The 20,039-nt window shown below is 31.0% G+C and overlaps 6 protein-coding genes across 7 annotated transcripts in view; 3 read left to right on the top strand and 3 right to left on the bottom strand.

Moving 5' to 3' along the window:
- Window positions 1-1,468, top strand: part of LOC106110557 — a 44,183-nt gene extending 42,715 nt beyond the window's left edge. Inside the window, exon 5 of the mRNA XM_013292414.1 lies at window positions 710-1,468. Coding sequence (XP_013147868.1) covers window positions 710-1,383 — 674 coding nt within the window. The 3' untranslated portion in view covers window positions 1,384-1,468. The remainder of the gene's footprint in view (window positions 1-709) is intronic.
- Window positions 1,469-3,501: 2,033 nt separating this feature from the next.
- LOC106110558 (protein IMPACT-like) lies at window positions 3,502-7,240 on the top strand. Its single transcript, XM_013292416.1, has 6 exons — window positions 3,502-3,663; window positions 3,833-4,065; window positions 4,444-4,570; window positions 5,100-5,203; window positions 6,094-6,300; window positions 6,820-7,240. The coding sequence occupies exons 1-6, from the start codon at window positions 3,637-3,639 to the stop codon at window positions 6,911-6,913; spliced, it is 792 nt and encodes a 263-aa protein (XP_013147870.1). The 5' UTR covers window positions 3,502-3,636; the 3' UTR covers window positions 6,914-7,240.
- An 87-nt stretch (window positions 7,241-7,327) lies between these two features.
- On the bottom strand, window positions 7,328-12,335 carry LOC106110556 (structure-specific endonuclease subunit SLX4). Of its 2 annotated transcripts, XM_013292412.1 has the most exons (5): window positions 12,090-12,334; window positions 9,291-12,011; window positions 8,849-9,084; window positions 8,185-8,337; window positions 7,328-7,556 (listed from the first exon to the last, which is right to left on the bottom strand). In XM_013292412.1, exons 2-5 carry the CDS (start codon window positions 11,746-11,748, stop codon window positions 7,485-7,487), a joined length of 2,919 nt encoding a protein of 972 aa, XP_013147866.1. In that variant the 5' UTR covers window positions 11,749-12,011; window positions 12,090-12,334; the 3' UTR covers window positions 7,328-7,484. The 2 variants fall into 2 exon arrangements, with proteins under 2 accessions (XP_013147866.1, XP_013147867.1); XM_013292413.1 differs by lacking the exon at window positions 8,185-8,337 and having other exon boundaries at window positions 12,090-12,335.
- Window positions 12,336-12,821: 486 nt separating this feature from the next.
- LOC106110559 (U6 snRNA-associated Sm-like protein LSm6) lies at window positions 12,822-13,425 on the top strand. Its single transcript, XM_013292417.1, has 2 exons — window positions 12,822-12,996; window positions 13,201-13,425. Exons 1-2 carry the CDS (start codon window positions 12,906-12,908, stop codon window positions 13,347-13,349), a joined length of 240 nt encoding a protein of 79 aa, XP_013147871.1. The 5' UTR covers window positions 12,822-12,905; the 3' UTR covers window positions 13,350-13,425.
- A 1,133-nt stretch (window positions 13,426-14,558) lies between these two features.
- LOC106110560 lies at window positions 14,559-16,172 on the bottom strand. Its single transcript, XM_013292420.1, has 3 exons — window positions 16,137-16,172; window positions 15,590-15,672; window positions 14,559-15,482 (listed from the first exon to the last, which is right to left on the bottom strand). The coding sequence occupies exons 1-3, from the start codon at window positions 16,167-16,169 to the stop codon at window positions 15,365-15,367; spliced, it is 234 nt and encodes a 77-aa protein (XP_013147874.1). The 5' UTR covers window positions 16,170-16,172; the 3' UTR covers window positions 14,559-15,364.
- Window positions 16,173-17,649: 1,477 nt separating this feature from the next.
- Window positions 17,650-20,039, bottom strand: part of LOC106110589 (calcium-independent phospholipase A2-gamma-like) — a 7,977-nt gene continuing 5,587 nt past the window's right edge. Inside the window, exons 6-10 of the mRNA XM_013292471.1 lie at window positions 19,970-20,039; window positions 19,644-19,762; window positions 19,267-19,461; window positions 18,624-18,855; window positions 17,650-18,417 (exon numbers count right to left, since the gene is read on the bottom strand). The exon at window positions 19,970-20,039 is cut by the window's right edge and continues 12 nt beyond it. Coding sequence (XP_013147925.1) covers window positions 18,152-18,417; window positions 18,624-18,855; window positions 19,267-19,461; window positions 19,644-19,762; window positions 19,970-20,039 — 882 coding nt within the window. The 3' untranslated portion in view covers window positions 17,650-18,151. The remainder of the gene's footprint in view (window positions 18,418-18,623; window positions 18,856-19,266; window positions 19,462-19,643; window positions 19,763-19,969) is intronic.

Genomic DNA, 20,039 nt, shown 5'->3' with positions numbered 1-20,039 from the left:
ATTCCATTATGTCCAAGTCGTAAAATGTCGACTTTCTCGATCATTTTCAATGCTTTCAAATGTTATTTGAATTATTATTGATTAATAATTAAACAACACCTATTATTCGATTTCTTTTATTTTTAAAAGTTTTTCTAATTTCGAATCTTCTTACTAATGTTATAATTATAAATATGTAAGTTTGTACACAAGATCTCTAGAACGGCTACACGGATCTTATTTAAAACTAGCTGCACCCGTGCGGGTTCATCCGCATATAATAATAAAAACTTTATTTCATTGTTTAAATTTGTCAAATTCTCAATTGCAAATGTCAAAATACCAATTACCTTACTATGGCAATTTTGTTTCCTTGATGTTGGCAGCAACTTATGGTCTCTTTCCCACATTAGGGTTTTTATCCAAAATATTTAATCCCTAAGTTTAATGGTGTGAAAATATATAACCTAAAGCGTAACGGAAGTGTTGGCATAGATGTTGAACTTTCTCTCGATGTTTACAAGTATTTTTTTTATTTACATGCAAAACTCAGAATTCTATAACTATTATTAATATAAAAAGATTTAATAAATTATTATGAAGCAGTTATAGTGTAGCTAATTTCGTCTTCAAATGTAATAAATCATTCTACATAGTGAGACGATTCCATTTACTTCAACATTTTAGTATTTAAAAAAGCATTTCAAATCAATATTTCTTTTGTTTTCAGAACCATACCCACAACCGGAGCTCTCGCCCAGTGTTATGGACTACATGGCATTGAAAACATCTTTGGCACCGTCACTACCTCCACAGCAAACAACACCATACTTCGCTCACTCAGCTGTCAGAATACATCCATCGCAGTCGACAGACCCCGCTCAAATCTACGATAGAAGGCTTGCCACGTCATGGCTTTTAGCCAATCAAGTCCAAGCACAAGGACTATTGAAACCTTACCCGATATCCCCTTGGCAAAGAATAATGATGCCGTACCACACTGATTCTAAAAACTTCACCCCTTACCTCAGTCTACACAGCGATCTCCTAAATAGAATAAATTCGGATGACGTGAAATCGGAGAATTCAGAACATATATCAGTCGAAGCTAGTGACGATAGCACTGACCGGCCGGATGATGAACAAGATCATAAAACTAAAGAAAAAAAGAAAAATCCATATTCTATTGAGGAATTACTAAAGAAACCGGATAAAATCTCGAATCCATATCCAATCGCGTTCCAGAATATTCCACGACAACCGAGCGGGAGTATGGTCGAATATAATCAGGAAAAAAATTCCAGCGATAGAAGTTCACCAGCCAGTTATTGTTCCGTGCAAAGCGGCGTATCGAATGATTGTTTCAATGAAACTGTCAGTTCAGAAATAAAAGCGGGAAACTAAACTTAAAATTGTACATAAATTATTCCTTACAGTATTCAAATATTTAGATAATTTATTAAATCTATTGTCTAATTTTCACGTTCCAATTAATTCTGATTTTGTTTAATTAAATAAAAAAATAGCAAATAAATACTCTGCGTAGACGTAATATTGTGCGAATTTAGTCTGTAAGTGTAATTTGTAGTTACAATTTTGAGGTTATTTATTAATTAAAAGAAATTAGGTAGCGCAAAAATTTAAACTATTAATTTATAGGCATTACGATTAATTAAGATTAAAAAACGTACTTAAGTCGAATTCAGAATTCTAATTGTTTAGGTAGTGTAATTTAGTGATGTTTTTCATTAGGGAAATTATACGTACCAAGTTCATTCAGGAAGTCCAAACTGTTGACCCAGTACGAAGTGTGTCGACATCTTTTTTTGATCAGAATGTGTTGGTTCCATCACGAATTTCTTCACTGTAAAAGTTAAATACATTTTATAACTACAGTACAATTACAAATTTAAAAATTAAAAAGAACATATAGTAGACCTTAGAAGCGCTCGGACTTCTTTGACTAAACTATCGTACAACTGTTTTATCGCTTTATAGTTGTGTAACTAAACAGTTGAATGGGCTACGAAACAATCGACAATCGCACAACAGTTGTTCAATAGTTAAGTCAATGATGTGCGCCCGCTCTAAGATTACAAGCCCATTCTCACTACAATAATGTCTCGTCTTTTATATGTGCTATAGGAAAAATGCTATACTATATTGTAATTCATTTGGCACTTCGCAAACAAGCGTACTCTTCTACCGGACGTGCCAACTCAAGAGTCGAATATGTCAATTACTTTTCTTTCGAAAATTTAATAAATGCTTAATGAATGGACTTTGTATTATGACTGTGATACTGTATAGATTTGTTTTAAGTATATTTAGAGTTAGTTCATTAATAGATAGCCATATTACGTATTGCTTTGTGTAATAAGTAACCATGTAGATCGTAGTAAATTGTAGAAAATATATAACTGTATAAAAATCCTTTAGAGTAGTTATAAACCGATTTGTTTGATTCAAAACGGCGTTAACCTGGAAAGCAATATTTATTAAAAAATATATATCACATCTGTAATAAGATATTTAATTTACTTACCTTATTACTATAAAAAACTCGAAATTTCCGTCAATTTATTTGGTCTTATGTTTTAAAACATTGATGAGACGCCATTTTGTATCATTCACGTAAATAAATAACAATTAGAATCTTTGGAATTCACAACTAGTTGTTTATTACAGCACAATAAACCAAATATTGGAAAACCTGACTTTTATTTTTCATTTAGTGTTAAAATAAAGCCCTCAGGGGCCATGGATTCGAATCCTATGTTCGACTAACCTAAACCATTACCCTAGCAAACGTTCGAGTTTACATTGATGCCTTCAAGCAGACTGTTTTTTTTTTTTTATAGGAAATAGAGTGTTTCAACGAAAACAATTTCTTTCGTAATAACATCGTGTGACTAAATCAAAGCTTTGCATGAAATCACAAAGTTTCCGGTCTGGGACATATTTCCATAATACGCCTATTACGTTTTGTATTTGCATACCGTTCTAGCAATTACGAAAAGCTTAATAGAAGTTAATGCATTGCGATAGGTGTTATTTGACAGGGAATTTTTAATGACTTCAGATTTCCTAATAATAACAAATAATCACCTTACCTTTATAGCCAGTAATTTTACAGGACACAAAATTGATTGAAACAAGTTTTTAAAATCAGACGCGATAACATTTTCAAAGGGTAGTTGATAAAAAAATGATTTTTGAATTGACAACTTTGTGAGTTTTGTTCAAAAGACACGTTATCTGTATTCATAGTCAAACCTCTAGATTTTATATCCTCTTTGCTCTAGATGTTAAAACTTGTTCAAACATGTTAAAAACCGAGTTCCAAACGATAAACGTAAAAAATATCTTTTGTATTGAAAATGTTTTAAATAACTTGCTTTTTAAAATGATGCGAGTTGTCTTTCCATAGTTTAAAGTTATGAAAATGATCAATTTTGAACGAAAATTTTCGGTCACTTTGACATTTATGACAGAATATGTCATTGTCATAAATGACAACTTTAGATTGAAAGACGAACTCAAATTTTACTTCATTTGTATGTGTAATTGTGTGCCTTTTTCGTTATGAACTAACATAAATGAATAGTTTTTATATTTTAGCCATATTGTGTTGGTAGTGTGATATTTCATTTAATCATGGATGCTGACAATTTAACCAAACAAGTAAGTTAACCTATACTGCTGTGTTCTTTGAAAAGTTTCTCAAAATTTTACTTCACACTCTTCTTGTGCATTTCTTCAAAAAAGCACCATTTAAATATTTACAAGCTTTGTAACTGGCATTCTACACACTGAAATGATATCTTAATAATATACTGGCTTTTATTTCTAGTTCGAAGAAGTAGAGGCTTTAAGTTCAATCTACGGAGAAGATTGGACAACAGAGAGTGAAGCAACCAGGTCTTATAATATAAAAATAAAGGAAAATGCTCATGAGGTTATATTGTATGTAACTATGCCTTTGGACTACCCGGGGCAAGCTCCACCTAAATATGAATTATCAGCTCCTTGGATGGATCGGAGAGAGAAAGAAAAACTACATCAAAGCCTTGATGAAGTATATTTGTAAGTAAGAGTTCCTAATATCAAAACAAACTTGTTTCAAATACATCACACTAATATTATAAATGTGAAAGTTTAGATGGATGGATGGATGATGTTATGAAATTTGGAGATTCAGTGGATAGTCTGAAAGAACAATTCTGGTACTCACTTTTGTTTTTTTTTAATTCCAAGAGGACAGAGTCACGAACGAAGGCTAGTTTTAAATAATTCCTTTATACCATGACTAATGTGAAGATAACATGGATTTTAGGCAAATGACAGTGTTTATATTTTTGGCAATATGCAAAAATGAATTGCTTGATTTCATAACTTAATTTTCCTCTACTTAAACCTAAGTTCTCTAGTAATGATTAAGTTTGAAATCATCTTAAATTCCAGAGAAAATATTGGTGAGACAGTAATTTATCAATGGGTGGAGAAAATAAGAGAAACCCTGCTACAAATAAAACCTAAGGAAGAGAAAGTAAACAACATACAAGTTGAAGAAATTCCAGATTTGACTGAGGTAATATTCATCTTTTAATAAAAAAAAGTATCATTTTTATTCATTTAGGTTCAAATACATTTCTTTATTGTGGAATACATTTTATGTTAGAATTTTTATCTTAGAGATAAGTACAAGCCTCCACCATAATCATACTAATATTATAAATGCAAAAGTTCAGATAGATGGATGTTTCATAAAGGCAGGATTTTGTCAAAATTTGGCATAGATGTAGAGCACTTGGAGGATCACATAGGCTACTTTCTTTTGTTTTTAAAATACATTTGGATGGATGTTAGTACACAATAATAGTGACCAGACATCCTGAATTGCGGATATGTGAACTACCTTTTAATCAACAAAAGCCCCTCCCTTTCTCAATGTGCAGAAATTGTTGTTTCTCGTTTTTATGTTTGCCCTCAATCAAATCCATGCCAACTTCCTATCCTTATAAAAAGAGATCTTTAGTACACTTAATAAAACAGTAACAAAAACATTTTTCTTTGTGAATATAACTTGGATATTAATTTCTTTAATGTATTAATTCCAGTTGGTAATAAATTGTCCGGTAATAACACATGGTGAGGTGATTGTTGATAGAAAAAGTTCATTTCAAGGTCATGCAGCTGAAGTACACAGTATTGATGATGTCAAGTAAGTACTCTTAAATTATTATTACCAACTTGCTAAAGAATATTTCTTTTACTAATATCATAAATGAGAATGTTAAGTTGTATGGATGGATGTTTGTTGAAAAGGCTCAATAGATTCTGATTAAACTTGTCACAAATATAGAATATAGTCTAGAAGGACACATAACCTATTTGCATTCATATTTTTAAAATTTAGTGTGTAGAGTCGCAGCCTAAAGTTATACTAGCTGTTCCTGTGCGACTGCATCCGCATGAAATTATAAAAACTTTATTTTATTGATTACATTTGTGTTTTCAAATGTCAAAATTCAAATACACAAATGACAAAAAAGGGCAGGGCCGGGACACTGCATACATTTGACATAGGAGAGAGTTGCAGCTACATCTATAGAACTACCCTGGTCCCCATTGAATGTTGAATGAAATTAATTCCTCAGAATGACATAGTTGTCACTACGTGGTATAATCTAGTTGCGTCAATGTCGATCTTTTTAGTTGTTTGGTTTTTTTTTGTTTTTTTTTTATATATATTATAGTACTCTTTGATAAAGGCATTTGATACTAAAAAAAACCGTTACCATGGCAACCTTGCTTCTTTGCTGCTGTCTGTTCTGTCCCTTTTCCGCATAAGGGGTTTTTTTTAATTTGTTTACCTTTAAGTTCAATAGCGTTTAAGTATATAGCCTATAGTTTGTCAAGTGTAGGGCTTTTTATTAAAAAAAAAATAAAAAATCATGCCGTAATTACGGACATCCTACATAGGCATCCTACAACTAAGTAGTGTGTTTACGCATTTTATTAGTATAGAAATACAATTAAATATTACTCTTTTCAATCAACATGTAAAGGTCCTTTATATGTTTTTAAATTTAATACTTTGTTGGTTTTCAGTGCAGTTATGACAAAATTAAAACAAAACAAGAAGATAATGAATGCTTTTCATAATATGTATGCATACCGCATCGAGCGGAAAACTGAGAAAGGTGTGTCTATATTACAAGACTGTGACGATGATGGTGAGGCTCACGCTGGAGGTAGAATGTTACATTTACTGCAGATATTAGACCAGAAGAACACATTAGTTGTGGTATCTAGGTGGTAAGTACTTTTAGAAATTAAGTGTAACAACGTAAATCTATTTGGCGCGCTTATCCTCAATAATTGACATTGACAGATGTCATAGTGATGTGAATGAATATGATCTAGTGTTGTGCCGCTACTCCGGCGCGGCACCGATTTCTTCTTAACAGTATCAATGAAAACTTGGTAACGTTATTTTATTCCAAAGACAATGCTTTAAACAAAAACTGACAAGTAATATTTTTATTATCTACATGAGTCTCTGAGGATTGTAGAAATCTTAGGATTTAAAATTTTAAAGTAATTAATATATTTATTTTAAAATTTCTGTCTCTTTAGCTCGCCCCGTCAGTTTGGTTGTGAACACACAATGATGCTTATTATTTAATAAATGAATTTATTTATTATTATTTATTGTAGTAAACCAAAATAAAAAAGTCTTAAATTTGTCATATGATTTTCAACGAAGGTGACGCTAAATTTTTCCGGATAAATTAATAAAAACCCTACATTTTTATCCTAATGTTGACATTACAGGTATGGTGGCATACAACTTGGTCCGGACAGGTTCCGTCACATTAACAATGCAACAAGACAGGTTATACAACAAGCGGGTCTGCTAAAGAAATGACACATACTTCTGTCATAAATATATGAAGAAAGGATTTCATTTTATATTTTTTTAATATAGCCCGAGTTGCACTATTTCAGTCCTTTGAATCCAGAGATAAATTACAACTGGAACTTTGTACTGGGAATTTGCATTCCAGTGTGTGAGTATTGTTTTACTTGGATTCTAGTGCTGGATTTAATCACTGGACAGGAAAGGTGTATTGGGCATTATTTTAGTTTGAAAACATAATCATATGTTTACTGCGGTTGCTATAGCAACTGCAGAATATGAGTGAATATGTATTTGTAAATAATATTAATAATTTGTATATAGCATTGTGTATATAAATATTGAAATTGTGATCTAATTATAATTAAATCTTGACACTTTTATTTTAAATTTTATTTAATTTCTACTTTGTATACAATTTAGAAAATTCACCATAATTTTACAGACAAACATAATATATAAAGTTTTTTCTAATAAGCTTTAGTTATCGGATAAAGATAAAAATACAAATAAATCCCGGAGTCACCGTTAAACATGGACAAACTTAAATACAACTTTCAATGTTATGGTGATTCCTATATTATTTGTTATTTCTCGCATTGTCTGCAGTTTTCACTGTAATGCATTTTCTATCTAAGAATTTTAGTAGATCCTGAAACAAAATTCCATGTTAATAAAGTGTACATTTCCTTACCTTAGACTAAACCATCGCACAACTGTTTAGTCTCGCTTTGATTCGTATCAGTTTACATTGAGGTATGCACACTGTTCGGTTTTAGTTGTGCAACTAAACAGTTGAATTGGCTGTGAAACAATCGACAATCGCACAACAGTTGTGCGATTGTTTAGTCAAAGTTGTGATAAAACACTATCATAAAACTTGTTTTAAATCTTGCTGTCTCTTTCAAAAAGAGCGAGATGACAATGTACCTTAGTAATGTTTTTCGCAATGTACTATCAGGTAATCTAGCAGTGTATTACTTTAAAGATTGACAGAAAACTATTGTTTAACATTTTGTTTTTTACATTTACATTTATATGTTGACCAATATGACGCAGTTTTAAATATCTATAAATAGTTTTTTATTATTAAAAACAATCACTGCCACATAATTATTTCTAAGAAGCAGAGTATCTCTTTGCAAGGAATGAGACAATTTTGTAATTCGAACACTTCGAAGGTCCCTTACTGTATCTTTCATTTTAACTATCGGAAAAGCAAGCAATTATATAATTTTAGTAAACAGGACTACAGTTGGCAGATTTTTTGTATAATTTACCTTAGGATTATATCTAAAACCATATGATACAAGATGCTTGTGGACAACATCTATGTTGATTGGTTCATAGCGCAATATAGCTTCACGTAAATACCTCCGACAGGACACATAGTTATGAAACACTATGTGTAATGGAACTGGACATGAGTGGACCTGAAGAAATATATTTACTTAACACTTTGAATGCTACATTGTGATTTTGATTCAAGCAATAATTAGCATTGAAGATACTGTTAAAACTATACAAAATAAAGAGAGTAAAAGGTTAGAGTGGTATGGGCATGTTATGAGAAGGGATGAATCGCATGTAACAAGACGGATGTTAGTAATGTGGACGGGTACACCGGTAGAGGTAGATCTAGAAAGAGATGGATTGCGTGAAAAGTGACATGACAAGAAGGGAGTGATGACTGAGATGTCGTATGATAGAGTGCTTTGGAGCAAGAAAACCCGGTGCGCCGACCCTACGGGAGTAGGATAAGGCAGGGGAGATAATGACGATTCCTTTCATTTCCTTTAAAATGTTGAATAGCAAGATTTTAATATGTGTGCCGGTTTCGTGAATTGGTTTAACAGAATTTTATTTAGTTTAGTTAGTTAAGTTTATTTATAAATCTCTGCATGCATAAGTTATTAAGTTTATTGTCATTTTAATATCACAAACCTTAGCTTTCTCTCTCTTCTGAAAAACCCAATCATCAGGACAACATTCAATATTTCTTATATCAGGATTAGTTTTTGTTTCATTATAAATATTTTCTTTATTTAATATAACATTTTCTTCTGAAATAACTCTTTCCGGTGAATTGGGTTTGAATTTCTTAAGTGGTACAGAATCTTCTGAACATTTCTCTATTACTGGGTGTGTTTGGTTGTATAAATGTGTTAGGAGTTGTATTGCTGAAAAAAAGGCAAAGAACACTATATTCTTCCATCAAAATAGGAAGGTTTAATTTATTTTTTAAAGATTAAAATAAACTTTTGTGTTCCCACTCTTTTAAAACAATAAAAATAATTTTAGAATATAAATTTTAAAACCTGAAAATTTCTAATTTCTATGAAAAATTTTCTACTATTTTTATTACATTAATAAAATTTTATCTCACCTCTTTTCCGTTTGAATGGTTTTAAACCATATTTCTCTAACTCCTTGTTCCTTTCCGGACTTGACATTGCCTCGTAATCTAACATTGGCGTAACTTGACCTAACTTTACTATATATTCTGAATTACTTGGTGTACTAATTGAAACCTTATCATCTGTAACAGTTGCTTTAATTGGAGTAGAACATGCTGATTTACTTAAGGTTATGTTGAATTGTTTATCCCTGTATTTTGTTCCTTCATTAATATTAACGATTGGAAGATCACTCTCACTTAATGATCTATTTATTGTATAATTGTTAAAACAGCTTCTACTTTCTGCCATAACAGGAATATCATCTCTATCAACAATTGATATATCGCCGTAATCATCCACTCTCGATTTATGCATTGAATAGTTCAATTCCCTATCACATAGTTTAAAATTATCTGAAATATCACTAGCTACAATATGAGAATTATTTGTAGATTTAGATTCACTGTCTTTACTTTGGTCATCTATTTGATAAGCATTTTCTTCAACTTGGTCAAAGGCGAAATCATAATCTATAGAAATATCTCCTTTCTTACCAAGGCTATTATAATTTATTTCATTTTTAGACACATTACTTGTAAAGTTTTCATAGTAACCATCTATAGTCGAGTCTGATGACTGAGTCAAATCAATATCGTCGTTTTCTTTATTAGATCTTGTTGCTGTTAAACTAAATGATTTATTTTCTGCGAAATCTTCAATTCTGTTCTGTGAATTGTGCAATATTGTAGATCTGTTTTGTGCGTTAAAACTAAATTCAGGAATTTCATTCGAAATATCAAGAACTATATCATTTACTTCTATTACATTAGGTTCTTTAGAATTTGAAGGTTTTATATTTGTTTGAGGGATATCACTGTTATGTTGTACAATAATGGTATCATCTGGAGAGAATCTTTGTGTCCCAGGAATATTCACTGCAGGTAACTCATCATTAGAATTCGAAGACTGTGTAAGATCCATTGTCTCCATGTTATCTATTTTTAAAGAATCTTCTAATTGTTTTGGACAATACTGTCTAAGATCAACATAATCTTTGACGATAATAGTTTCATCTAGAGAGTTGTCTACCTTCTGTTCAGAAACTACAGCTGGTTCATCTAAAAGAACACACTCGGGACTTAAAGATTTTATTTCATCTTTGCTAATTTTACTTTCTTGTGAAATAGGATTTACACATTTAGTTAATTCCATACTATTATTTGTTAATTCTTCAGTTTCCAGTAATTTAGTTTTACATTGTGTAGTTAGAATACATTCAGTTAAATCCATAAAATCATTTGTTCTCCTTTTAGTTGTGTTACTTGATTGAGAACAAGGATTTTTGTTTATTGCTTGTGTTGGTGGTATTAAGTCCAACATGCTAATATTGCTGTCTCCAGTTTTTATTTTCTTTTTATCATAATCAGAAACTGAATAAACAATTGAATGGTCATCATCAAAAATGTCTGGTGAATTACTTCGATCTTCATGCAGCATTGCAAGAACTTCTTGGCCACCTTTCAATTCAAAATCTTTAGTTTTTAATTTAGTTTCTACAGAAATATTATTCAGTTCAACATTAGTATCAAGATTTAGTTTTGATTTTAAAATATCCTTTGCTTTGTTTACTGTTCCACTTAAAATTATATCTAGTTCATATTGGGAGCATTGTAAATCTGGCATAGAAATGACATATTCTTCAATAAGTTTAGGGCTTTCTGGTCGACCAGGTATGTCGGACCAATTTCTTAATAGATTGCCTTTTGTAAATGAAATTTCTTGGAATATTTCTGTTGCATATACTATATTGGTTTTTATATCTTCATATGTTGTATTTGTAGCTAAATGATAAAGTTTACTGCCAGTATTAAAATCATTTGTATCTTTTTCAAATGATTTATCTGGATTTTCAAACAATACTTGTGAATATTTATTACATATCTTTTGTAGTCTCTCTGCTTCAGTTATCTGTAACAATTTGTATGATTTTCTATACTTCTTTACTCTTTTACAACCTTCTAATTTTATTTTAACTTGCGGTACCCTGAATCCATATTCTTGTAAAGTTCTCCGTATCCTGTTTGTTCTCTCTTGTGTGGTTAAGTTATTAGTTGGGAATTCTTCAGTTGCTGTCTGATCTGAGTGCTGTAGTGATTTCGATAGTGCTATGGCTAGCTGCAACTCCTGGGAGTCTATATCTACACCACCTTGAGCACACACATCATTGAAATCCTTTGTAAAAGTCAAAAGTTCATTTTTCTTTGACCTTATCAATGTTCTAATGTCTTTTTGACCTTTAATTCTTTTTTTAGTAATCTGCTTCTTTCCTTTAGGTTTTTTACTTTTAGGTTCTGTAAAAATGTTTTTCTTCTCTTTGAAGTCTGTGAAGCTTTCATCCATTCCAGATTTTTGGAAGTATCTGCTTGTTACAATTTGTTCTACCATTAAATATATCCAGAATTAAAACAAACATAAGTCCTACACATTTATTAACTACTGCTTAATAAATTAACATAAACTATGTACATTTTCGATGTTACTTATCAGGAGTATCAGGCCTATCTTGTTCTTCTTTAAGTTTTCGTATCATATCACCCGATCTATTTCTTAAGCCACTTGCTATCATCAGTCTTCTTTCTACTTCTGGTTCAGGGTCCTCATACAATGGGCTCAGTTTTTTACGAAAGTTCAATGTTATATTTGAAAATCTGTAATAAAATGACAACATAACCTCTTATGCTACAATAACAGCAAAATTACATAAAGAAAATGAGTATATAACTTACTGGTAAAATACACCCCAAACCACACCAAAGGTTAAGACACTTATTCCAATTATATTACTGACTTTCGCAGCGGGAGTTCCTTTTAACTTTCTAGGTTTCCATTTCGAAGTATCAACACCTATGGCCATTTTTGTAAACAGAACACAGAACGAGACAAAATGAGAGATGACAAGACATTGTGACATTCCATTTCGGCATGAATAAAAGTCAAAAATTTTCCAAGCACTGATCTCTATAAATGGATAGTCATTGCTTGAAAATTGTGAATCGAATAGTAATTTATTATCTGATGAACATTATCAAGCACATTATTTTTACGAGTCTCTAGAATGCGTTGCAAATGGTAACACATTCCAGTTTGCCACTATCAGCACTATCAGTTCACATAATTTCCAATTGGAATGTATTTGTGTTTGATTCTTGTGGGTGTGTTGGTCTAGTCCGATTTTATATACTGCAAAGTAATCATGCTTTCGTTATATACTTAATGTATTACTTAGTGCAGTTTGTTAAAAAAAATTCTCATAAATCTTTCGGTTCCAAGCAGTTCCAAGCATAGACCTATCCATCCATTTACATAGATGAATGACCTGACGATCTGACATCAAAATTGTTTGTCTGTTAATTACAGGTTGCTACATCTAGGTATAATCTGTGTATTTATTCTTTGAAATTTGATTTAATTTAACCATCACTGTCATTTTAAATTAAAATTGTCAGAATAAATATCAAAATACCGCTTCAAAGCGAAATTCTATATTCTATATTTAGGCTACAAAAATACTTGTGATAGTTTAATAAGTTAAAACATCCACAATGAGTCGTAAAGAAGCTCTTTCGTCGTTTATACAACAAATTCATGGGAGGCCGGTTGTTGTAAAACTTAACAGCGGTGTTGATTATAGAGGTAAGAATTAAAACTACGCATTACACTAATATTTTTAACGTAATATTACATTTACAAATAAATGTTAGAAAAAAACTATTAGGGAACAACGAGTTTTTATAAAATGTTTGGTATCGTATAACCTCTAAATGTATGAATGTTCATTGGCTGTTTGTATTGCAAATTATGAAAACATGTTGTTTATTGTAATTACTATTATTCCAGGAGTCCTTGCTTGTCTTGATGGCTACATGAACATAGCCCTCGAACAAACTGAGGAATATGTAAATGGACAACTAAAGAATAAATATGGTGATGCATTTATCCGTGGGAATAACGTTCTGTACATCAGCACACAAAAACGGAGGATATAGCCAAGGCCTTAAGTTTTTCTAAGTAAATGTAAGTGATTACATATTCCATAAATAGAAACTTTTTTACATCTTGTTTTGTTTTTGTTTGAGTTTTTGGATATGCATGCACTGCCATCTATTGGCAAGTTTCAGAAACGTAAATTTGAATTGGTAAACACCACCATCTATTGGTGACTATATTAAACTGTTTTTAACTTTATTTTCAACCTTCAACTATGGAATATTCATTATTTTTTAATTGAGGAAATGTAATTGTTTTCCTGTTTCCTTTAAATTAAGGTTTTTATATGATATATGGTATGATTAATGCTTGGTTCACACAGGGCAGTAGCACAGGCCTGGCATGGATTCTACGGCCAAGTGTTAACCAGCCATAATCTGGTAGTCTACAAAATAAAAAACAAATTTTGTACATTAAAATTTATTTTTTTGTATAATAAAACTTTATGTCACCATAATCCTGGAATCAAAACAATTTTTTTTACTTAAATGTGTCAAATAAAAAACTTGAATGAACCATTTGGCTCTTTATCTCTTCAAATATAATTACCTTATTAGAGTTATTGTTTCCGACTACAGGAACTTTACCCTTCCCTAAATCAGCAATTAATGCTTCACCCCTATATCCATATCTCTGTTCATATTCCTTTCTATTATTTTTCCCACTTTCCGGATCGAATTTTAAATCCACTCTATAATTCAAAATCCTCCTGTCAAATATTGGCGCCCAAAAACTTGAAAAAAGATCACTTTCACAGATTAACGAAAATGCCAAAATTAAGAATAATAACTTTAACGCCATTATGTTGGCAGCATTCAATTTAAAAATTTAATTCGCGCTTTTTAACGTATTCACGCATTCAGGTGTAGGAATTGAATGATTAAGAATCTAATTTTCATAATGCGCAAGAAAATAAATAAACCATCAGAGCTTGTTTTGTTAAACTTAACATGTTTCAAGGTTTTCTCTCGGTAGTGTTATATTAAGGTGCAGATAATCGTGTTTGGTCTTTGTATTTTTTTTATTTCTAATAATGAACTTAATGTAGCAATTTTGTCACTAAACTTAGAGTTTTTAAATCAAACACTAAGTATGTATATAGTGACACTCAATATATATAGTGACATTATCACAATATTTTAATTTTTTAACAATACTTTTTTAATAAAATGAATATATGTAATATATCACTCAAAAAATGGAAACACAATTTTATTTATTTCTAATATTTTATTTAAGTAAGGTATTTCGTTTTTGTTCTACAAGACATCTTCCTCTTAATTATATAATATTGTTTAATCTCATACAACCTCTACCTTGGCTCAAGATGTCAACTTTACGGCAAACTTGTATACACAATCGGTCGTTATCGTAAGTAATGTGCTAAGCATTTACAATGTGACGCCGATTTACATACTATGTGAATACTTAACCTATGACAACCAAAAGAAAACAGCATATTTATGTCCTATGAGTCAAACTGTCAAATCTAAATGCGGAAGTTTAGATGGATGGATGGTTGTTTGTTAGTTTTTAGAATAAACTAAATCTATGGAGTTTGGCAGATGTAAAGCATGATCTGAAAGAACATATTATAGGCTATTTACTTTTGTAATTTTAATTCCACGCGAACGGAGTCGCTGGCGAAAGCTAGTTATGTAATAAATAACTCTAAATATTTTAATTTATTATGTTTGTGTGTGGTTCACCCTTAACCATATAGTCAGTATAGTAAGTACAATTTGTCATTTGGTTCCTATAGTGGACGAAGTAAAATTAGCTTGTAGATTAATTTATACAATTCAATTACAATTTAAGCTTTTTAAAAAATAATAATTTTAATAGTATTTAGGTATGTGAATGTGTTTTAATGTTTATGCTTGGTAATTTTACCAGAAGAATAAGTAAAACAGAGTTATTTAGTAGAGTTTATTAAAATATTCTATCTTACAAATAGTACTTGGTTTATAATTATTAATTTAAGCTTTGTATATTATAAAGTAATATAAAATGCTTAATGAATGCCCTCTAGCGGAGAATACGACTTATATTGATATAAATCCGGTCCGCCGTACCCGTACAATAGTTTGCCTTTTCCGTTCTCGTCGTAGTATGGATAGCGGTATTTCGGTCTGAAAATAAAAAAATAAAAATAATGTTTCGGAAAGTAACAAGTCTGTAACAATATATTGTCAAATTGTTTGAATAAATTAACATTTAAACACATTTTTAAAAATACCTTTCAAAGTACTGGAAGTTTGGCGCTCTTGGCTGTGGCACGGATGACTCCGATGTTATCGCCATAGAAAGGATAATAACGAGCTGAAAAGTATAAAAAAAAGCAAGAATTGCATGACTGTTTACATGATCTTTGTGATGCAATGTTAGTACAGCGCCATCTATTACGGAATGGCTACATTACATTGAAGTCACGAATTATGTAAAAAATCAATTGACACACTAACCCATATTTTGATTTAGCGACTTCCCAAAAGCCTTCTTTTACTCAATTCGTCTGTATTTTTTTAAGTTACAATCCAAAAAAGAATATTAACGTAACACATTAAAAGTTTTGCAGTAAAAAAACTTTAAGAAATTAAAACCAGGAAGCAAATAGTTTAGAATATTTTTGCTATTGTTAAAAACATAGCAAAACAGCAAACTTTCTTGAGCCGTATAAATTACGTTAATATAGAAAGTCGAGAAATCTTATTTACACTTTATTAAAAACAAAAGCTTTAAACGTAACATCAAATTAAAAAATATTAAGCAATAATCAAACATACCAGCAACATAAACAATTTTAAACTTCGTTCCATTTTCGAAAAAAACAAACGCGCGTTTGACACTTTTCTTCTTTTAAAACAACAATCTCAGGCAAAGGTGTGGTGTACGTGCGTCCACACTGGAACCGGTTACAAAACTGCTGCGATGGTGGTGGAACTTACGTTTATCGAATGTTAATTAGTTTTGATGGGCTTCTTAACAAATCATGTGTATTATTGGAAATTATACATAATTTTTTGAAGATAATTATTCCTAAAATAACTCACTTGAAGTAGTTTTATGTACACATAATTAATTTTTATTTATTTTGTAGTTGGATTTACCAATTTTGATACTTAGTAAATTATTTTCAATTTAAAAAAGTAACGTTATTAATAATTACTATACTTATTTCCTAATTATCGAATAATTATATAAGTTACTTTGTGTTTTATTAGTATTGTTTTTACCACGAGCATGATTCAAAAAGCAATCGGGATATTCGTTAGAAGATTGAGCCTTTGAGCTAATTTTATAAGCTTTCGTTGTTCAAGAAACTTGTAATAACCTAACATGAAGTATCAAGTTTTATCAGTCGAGCTATACTGGTCATAAGTGAAAGTAGAGCCGTGTACCGTAATGTAGAGGTTACTTACGTCACATGTCTAGAACGTTCCTGGTTTGTCTTTCTACAAAGAATCATACAATTTTATTACTTACTCGGATATCTTTAGCTATTGAAATAATTTTACTGTTTCGAATTAAGATTATCATAAAACTGGAAGACAGATCAATTACTGAATAAATAAAAATTGTAAGTGTAAACTCTATATAACGTCGTTCAAGAGACCGAGTGAAATTCGACGTTATACGGGGTATTGATATTTTCTATTTTATCATGACTTGTATTTTCTAAATTAAGCTACGATTATATATTTACAAATATAGTGGTTTTTATAAGGAGTATGACGTTACATGGAGTATACTTTCTCTAATTTTATTTGTACGTTATTACAACAATTACTAAAATTAAATAAAAAACTTTACTGACTGACTTATTAAGATAGGTAAAATAAAACACATTATTTCGACAATTATTTATTTATTTAAAATGACTAGAACATAAACAAAGCAAAGATTGAAGAATTTTAAATACTATCACAGCATAAAAGGCTTTTATAAACAAAAGTAACAAACCAAACTATAAAATTCTTCAATCAACATAAAATATACTTAATATTAATAAACCTATTTTTATTATAATAATAACAATTATTTGTTAATATTCGATTTATTACAATTATTTTTATTATAACCATTTAATGGCTTTTAAGGCGTACTATTTTTATTAAGAAACTTTTATATTCGCATTTAGTTTGTAAAGATAGAGATAAAATTTAAAGTTCAACAGTTTTTTTTTTAATATATGTGCAACTTTTTTAATAATTTTCAACAGCTAAAAGCTAATGTAAGTTAAAATCTATTTATTGAAAAAGTTTTATTTAAAATTATACAAATATATGAAGGCAGAGAATAGCCGAAGTATTTTATTTGAAAGATCAAATTACATTAGACAAATAACTTTGACCACTAATGTATTAAAACATCAATAAATGCAAAGCACTTATGGTAAAACATTATATATTCGATTTAATATATGACTAAACTATATATTTACCCATTTTCTATCTTATCTAAGATATAAAATATCAAGATTAGTCAATCCTATTAAACTATAAAATAACTATCTGGCTCGAAGGACCAAAACAACTGAATTTAAAGGATTTGTTGGCAAAGTTAATGGATTTTTAAGGTTTTATTACAATTTTAAACAGATTTTTTAGGGGTTATTTCTGCAAGGTTTAGTCGATTGTCTGGATTTGTCAAAGGGTTTCTTTGCAATGTTAACGGATTTTTGCATTGTCTTACAAAGTTAATGGATTATCAGTTAAATAATTTTCTTTATATTATTACCGGAATAGTCTGTCTTCTTAATAAATCAGCAAGTATCAGCATCTTGCTGATTGTCTGTCCGTCAGTTGCTCTGCACAATGCCCATTATTTGACTCTTATGATATACATAATCGACCAGTTTCTGTGAAATACTTCGTTTTCTAGTCAACATATAAGCGGCTTGTTCGAATTTATGTTGATTTCTTCGTATATAAGCATTGGTATCTGTTACCAAGTTGTTCAGTTTATCAGGGTTGATTTCGTCCATCGCGCATTCCTCCATCAAGGGTGGGTTGAAACGGAAATAATTGCCCGGGGGTAGTAAATCGTTTAGAATTAAGTGAACGCCTGGAAGCAATTGATTAGTTAGTTTTGTAACAAGACGATAATTATAAATTTTAATATAATTGATTTTTTTTTATCAAGAAGTTATAAGTTTATGTTGATTATCTTCTAGATTAGCTGAGACTAATCGAACCAATAATGGTATATTGGGTTTTTGTGACATTTTAAATCAGAGAGAGAAAAGAAAATCAAGTCAAGCAAAAACCAACCTTCTGTATCAGTCGCAGAGTCCAGAATCTTATTGAATTTATCCTTCCAGCTTGTGCTAGAAGCTTCTTTGTTTAATCCTTTACTCATCAATTGATAGTCGGAATGTTTGTTGAGAGCTCTGCCCGTGCCCACTGAGATCACAGTGCCTTTTTTCACAGAGTTTGCTCCAAATAGGAGCTTAGCCTCGTGCAGACCTACCCCAGTTGGGTTATTCACCATTATACCGCCGTCCTTGAATTAATTATTCACATTAAGTACGGAATAGCAATACAATTGATAGTAAAATCTGACTCGAAGGACCAATATTATATAAGTAACTGAATAGTTATTTTTTCTACTTTAATGTTGACTTGAAATACATTGTTCTTACACTATTTTATCGTTAAAGTTAGTTTAGCGTAGTATTAAGAGTAACAACCTTTTATCTTACTAATATTTTAAATGCGAAAGTTTGGCTCTAGGAACGGATGTTTGTTAGATTGTACCCTAAACAGCTGTTCGTATTTCGATGAAATTTGGCATAGATATAGAACATATAAAAATACGTAGATTACCTACTTTTTACTTTAATATTTTCACGCGGACGGAGTCACGGGAGTTATAATATTAATAATATATGAAGAAATGATAATCGTGTGTCACCTGATGTAGAGCGCCATCTAGTTTAAACTCGTTGAAGTAGGTCGGCGCGGCGGCGGAGGCGCGCACGGCGTGCCACACCGCGGCGCGCGGCGTGCCCGCGAACACGGAGCGCACGCGGAACCCGCACTCGTACGTACGGAACAGGAAGGGCGCTAGGCGCGAGCCGGGGCTCACCACGCACGACACCAGCGCCATCTATTAGTGTAAACATAACTGGCTATAGCTGTGACACTGGCAGACAAGTTATAATACGTCATTTTTAACATCATTGTCGCCAACAGATTATCTAAACTAGGTCTAGTCTAGGCCAACATCAAGTTTTATAATATTAAGCATCCACTTTTAGACACAATATAAATAATAGCAATTTAACGTACTTTAGGTGTATTATATCTGTTGCATTCTGTGAGGGTGCAGTCTCGCAAGTTTTCGCGTAGTAACTTCTCCCACGCCTCCGTATCGTAGTACGAGTGTGTCCATACTAGACGCGACGTACCTGTTGGCGTTAGTTTAAATATAGGTGGCGCTGTACATAAACTAAAAAAAAAATTATATTAGATGGCGCTGTAATAAATTTGAAACACGGCATTAAAGTAATTTTGTTTTTATATCGGTTTGTTTTTTCACACTTAAATTATATTACTTTAATACTTAATGAATACTAAGTGAATAATATTTTTTAATTAGATATACAAAAACTTACCACCAATAAGTGAGGTATTTCCAAACATTTTCTTAGATAATGTGTGATACATCTGATTTGCAGTATCTAG

Source organism: Papilio polytes, unplaced genomic scaffold (assembly GCF_000836215.1).
Source record: "Papilio polytes unplaced genomic scaffold, Ppol_1.0 DF824225.1, whole genome shotgun sequence".
Lineage (NCBI taxonomy): Eukaryota > Metazoa > Arthropoda > Insecta > Lepidoptera > Papilionidae > Papilio > Papilio polytes.
Note: the sequence above shows the minus strand (reverse complement) of the source record. Positions and strands in the feature narration are given on the sequence as shown.

Bases quoted from the DNA above. Each gene is read 5' to 3' on its own strand.
- LOC106110559 (XM_013292417.1), top strand. From the start codon at position 12,906: ATGAGTCGTAAAGAAGCTCTTTCGTCGTTTATACAACAAATTCATGGG. The intron at 12,997-13,200 runs GTAAGAATTAAA...CTATTATTCCAG, and splicing joins CAGCGGTGTTGATTATAGAG to GAGTCCTTGCTTGTCTTGAT.
- LOC106110556 (XM_013292412.1), bottom strand. From the start codon at position 11,748: ATGGTAGAACAAATTGTAACAAGCAGATACTTCCAAAAATCTGGAATG. The intron at 8,338-8,848 runs GTTTGTGATATT...ATATTTCTTCAG, and splicing joins AGAAGAGAGAGAAAGCTAAG to GTCCACTCATGTCCAGTTCC. The intron at 7,557-8,184 runs GTAAATTATACA...ATTTTGTTTCAG, and splicing joins GTTTTAGATATAATCCTAAG to GATCTACTAAAATTCTTAGA.
- LOC106110558 (XM_013292416.1), top strand. From the start codon at position 3,637: ATGGATGCTGACAATTTAACCAAACAA. The intron at 5,204-6,093 runs GTAAGTACTCTT...GTTGGTTTTCAG, and splicing joins CACAGTATTGATGATGTCAA to TGCAGTTATGACAAAATTAA. The intron at 6,301-6,819 runs GTAAGTACTTTT...TTGACATTACAG, and splicing joins TTAGTTGTGGTATCTAGGTG to GTATGGTGGCATACAACTTG.
- LOC106110560 (XM_013292420.1), bottom strand. From the start codon at position 16,169: ATGGAACGAAGTTTAAAATTGTTTATGTTGCTG. The intron at 15,673-16,136 runs GTATGTTTGATT...TATACTTTTCAG, and splicing joins TAAAATTGTTTATGTTGCTG to CTCGTTATTATCCTTTCTAT. The intron at 15,483-15,589 runs GTATTTTTAAAA...TTTTATTTTCAG, and splicing joins AACTTCCAGTACTTTGAAAG to ACCGAAATACCGCTATCCAT.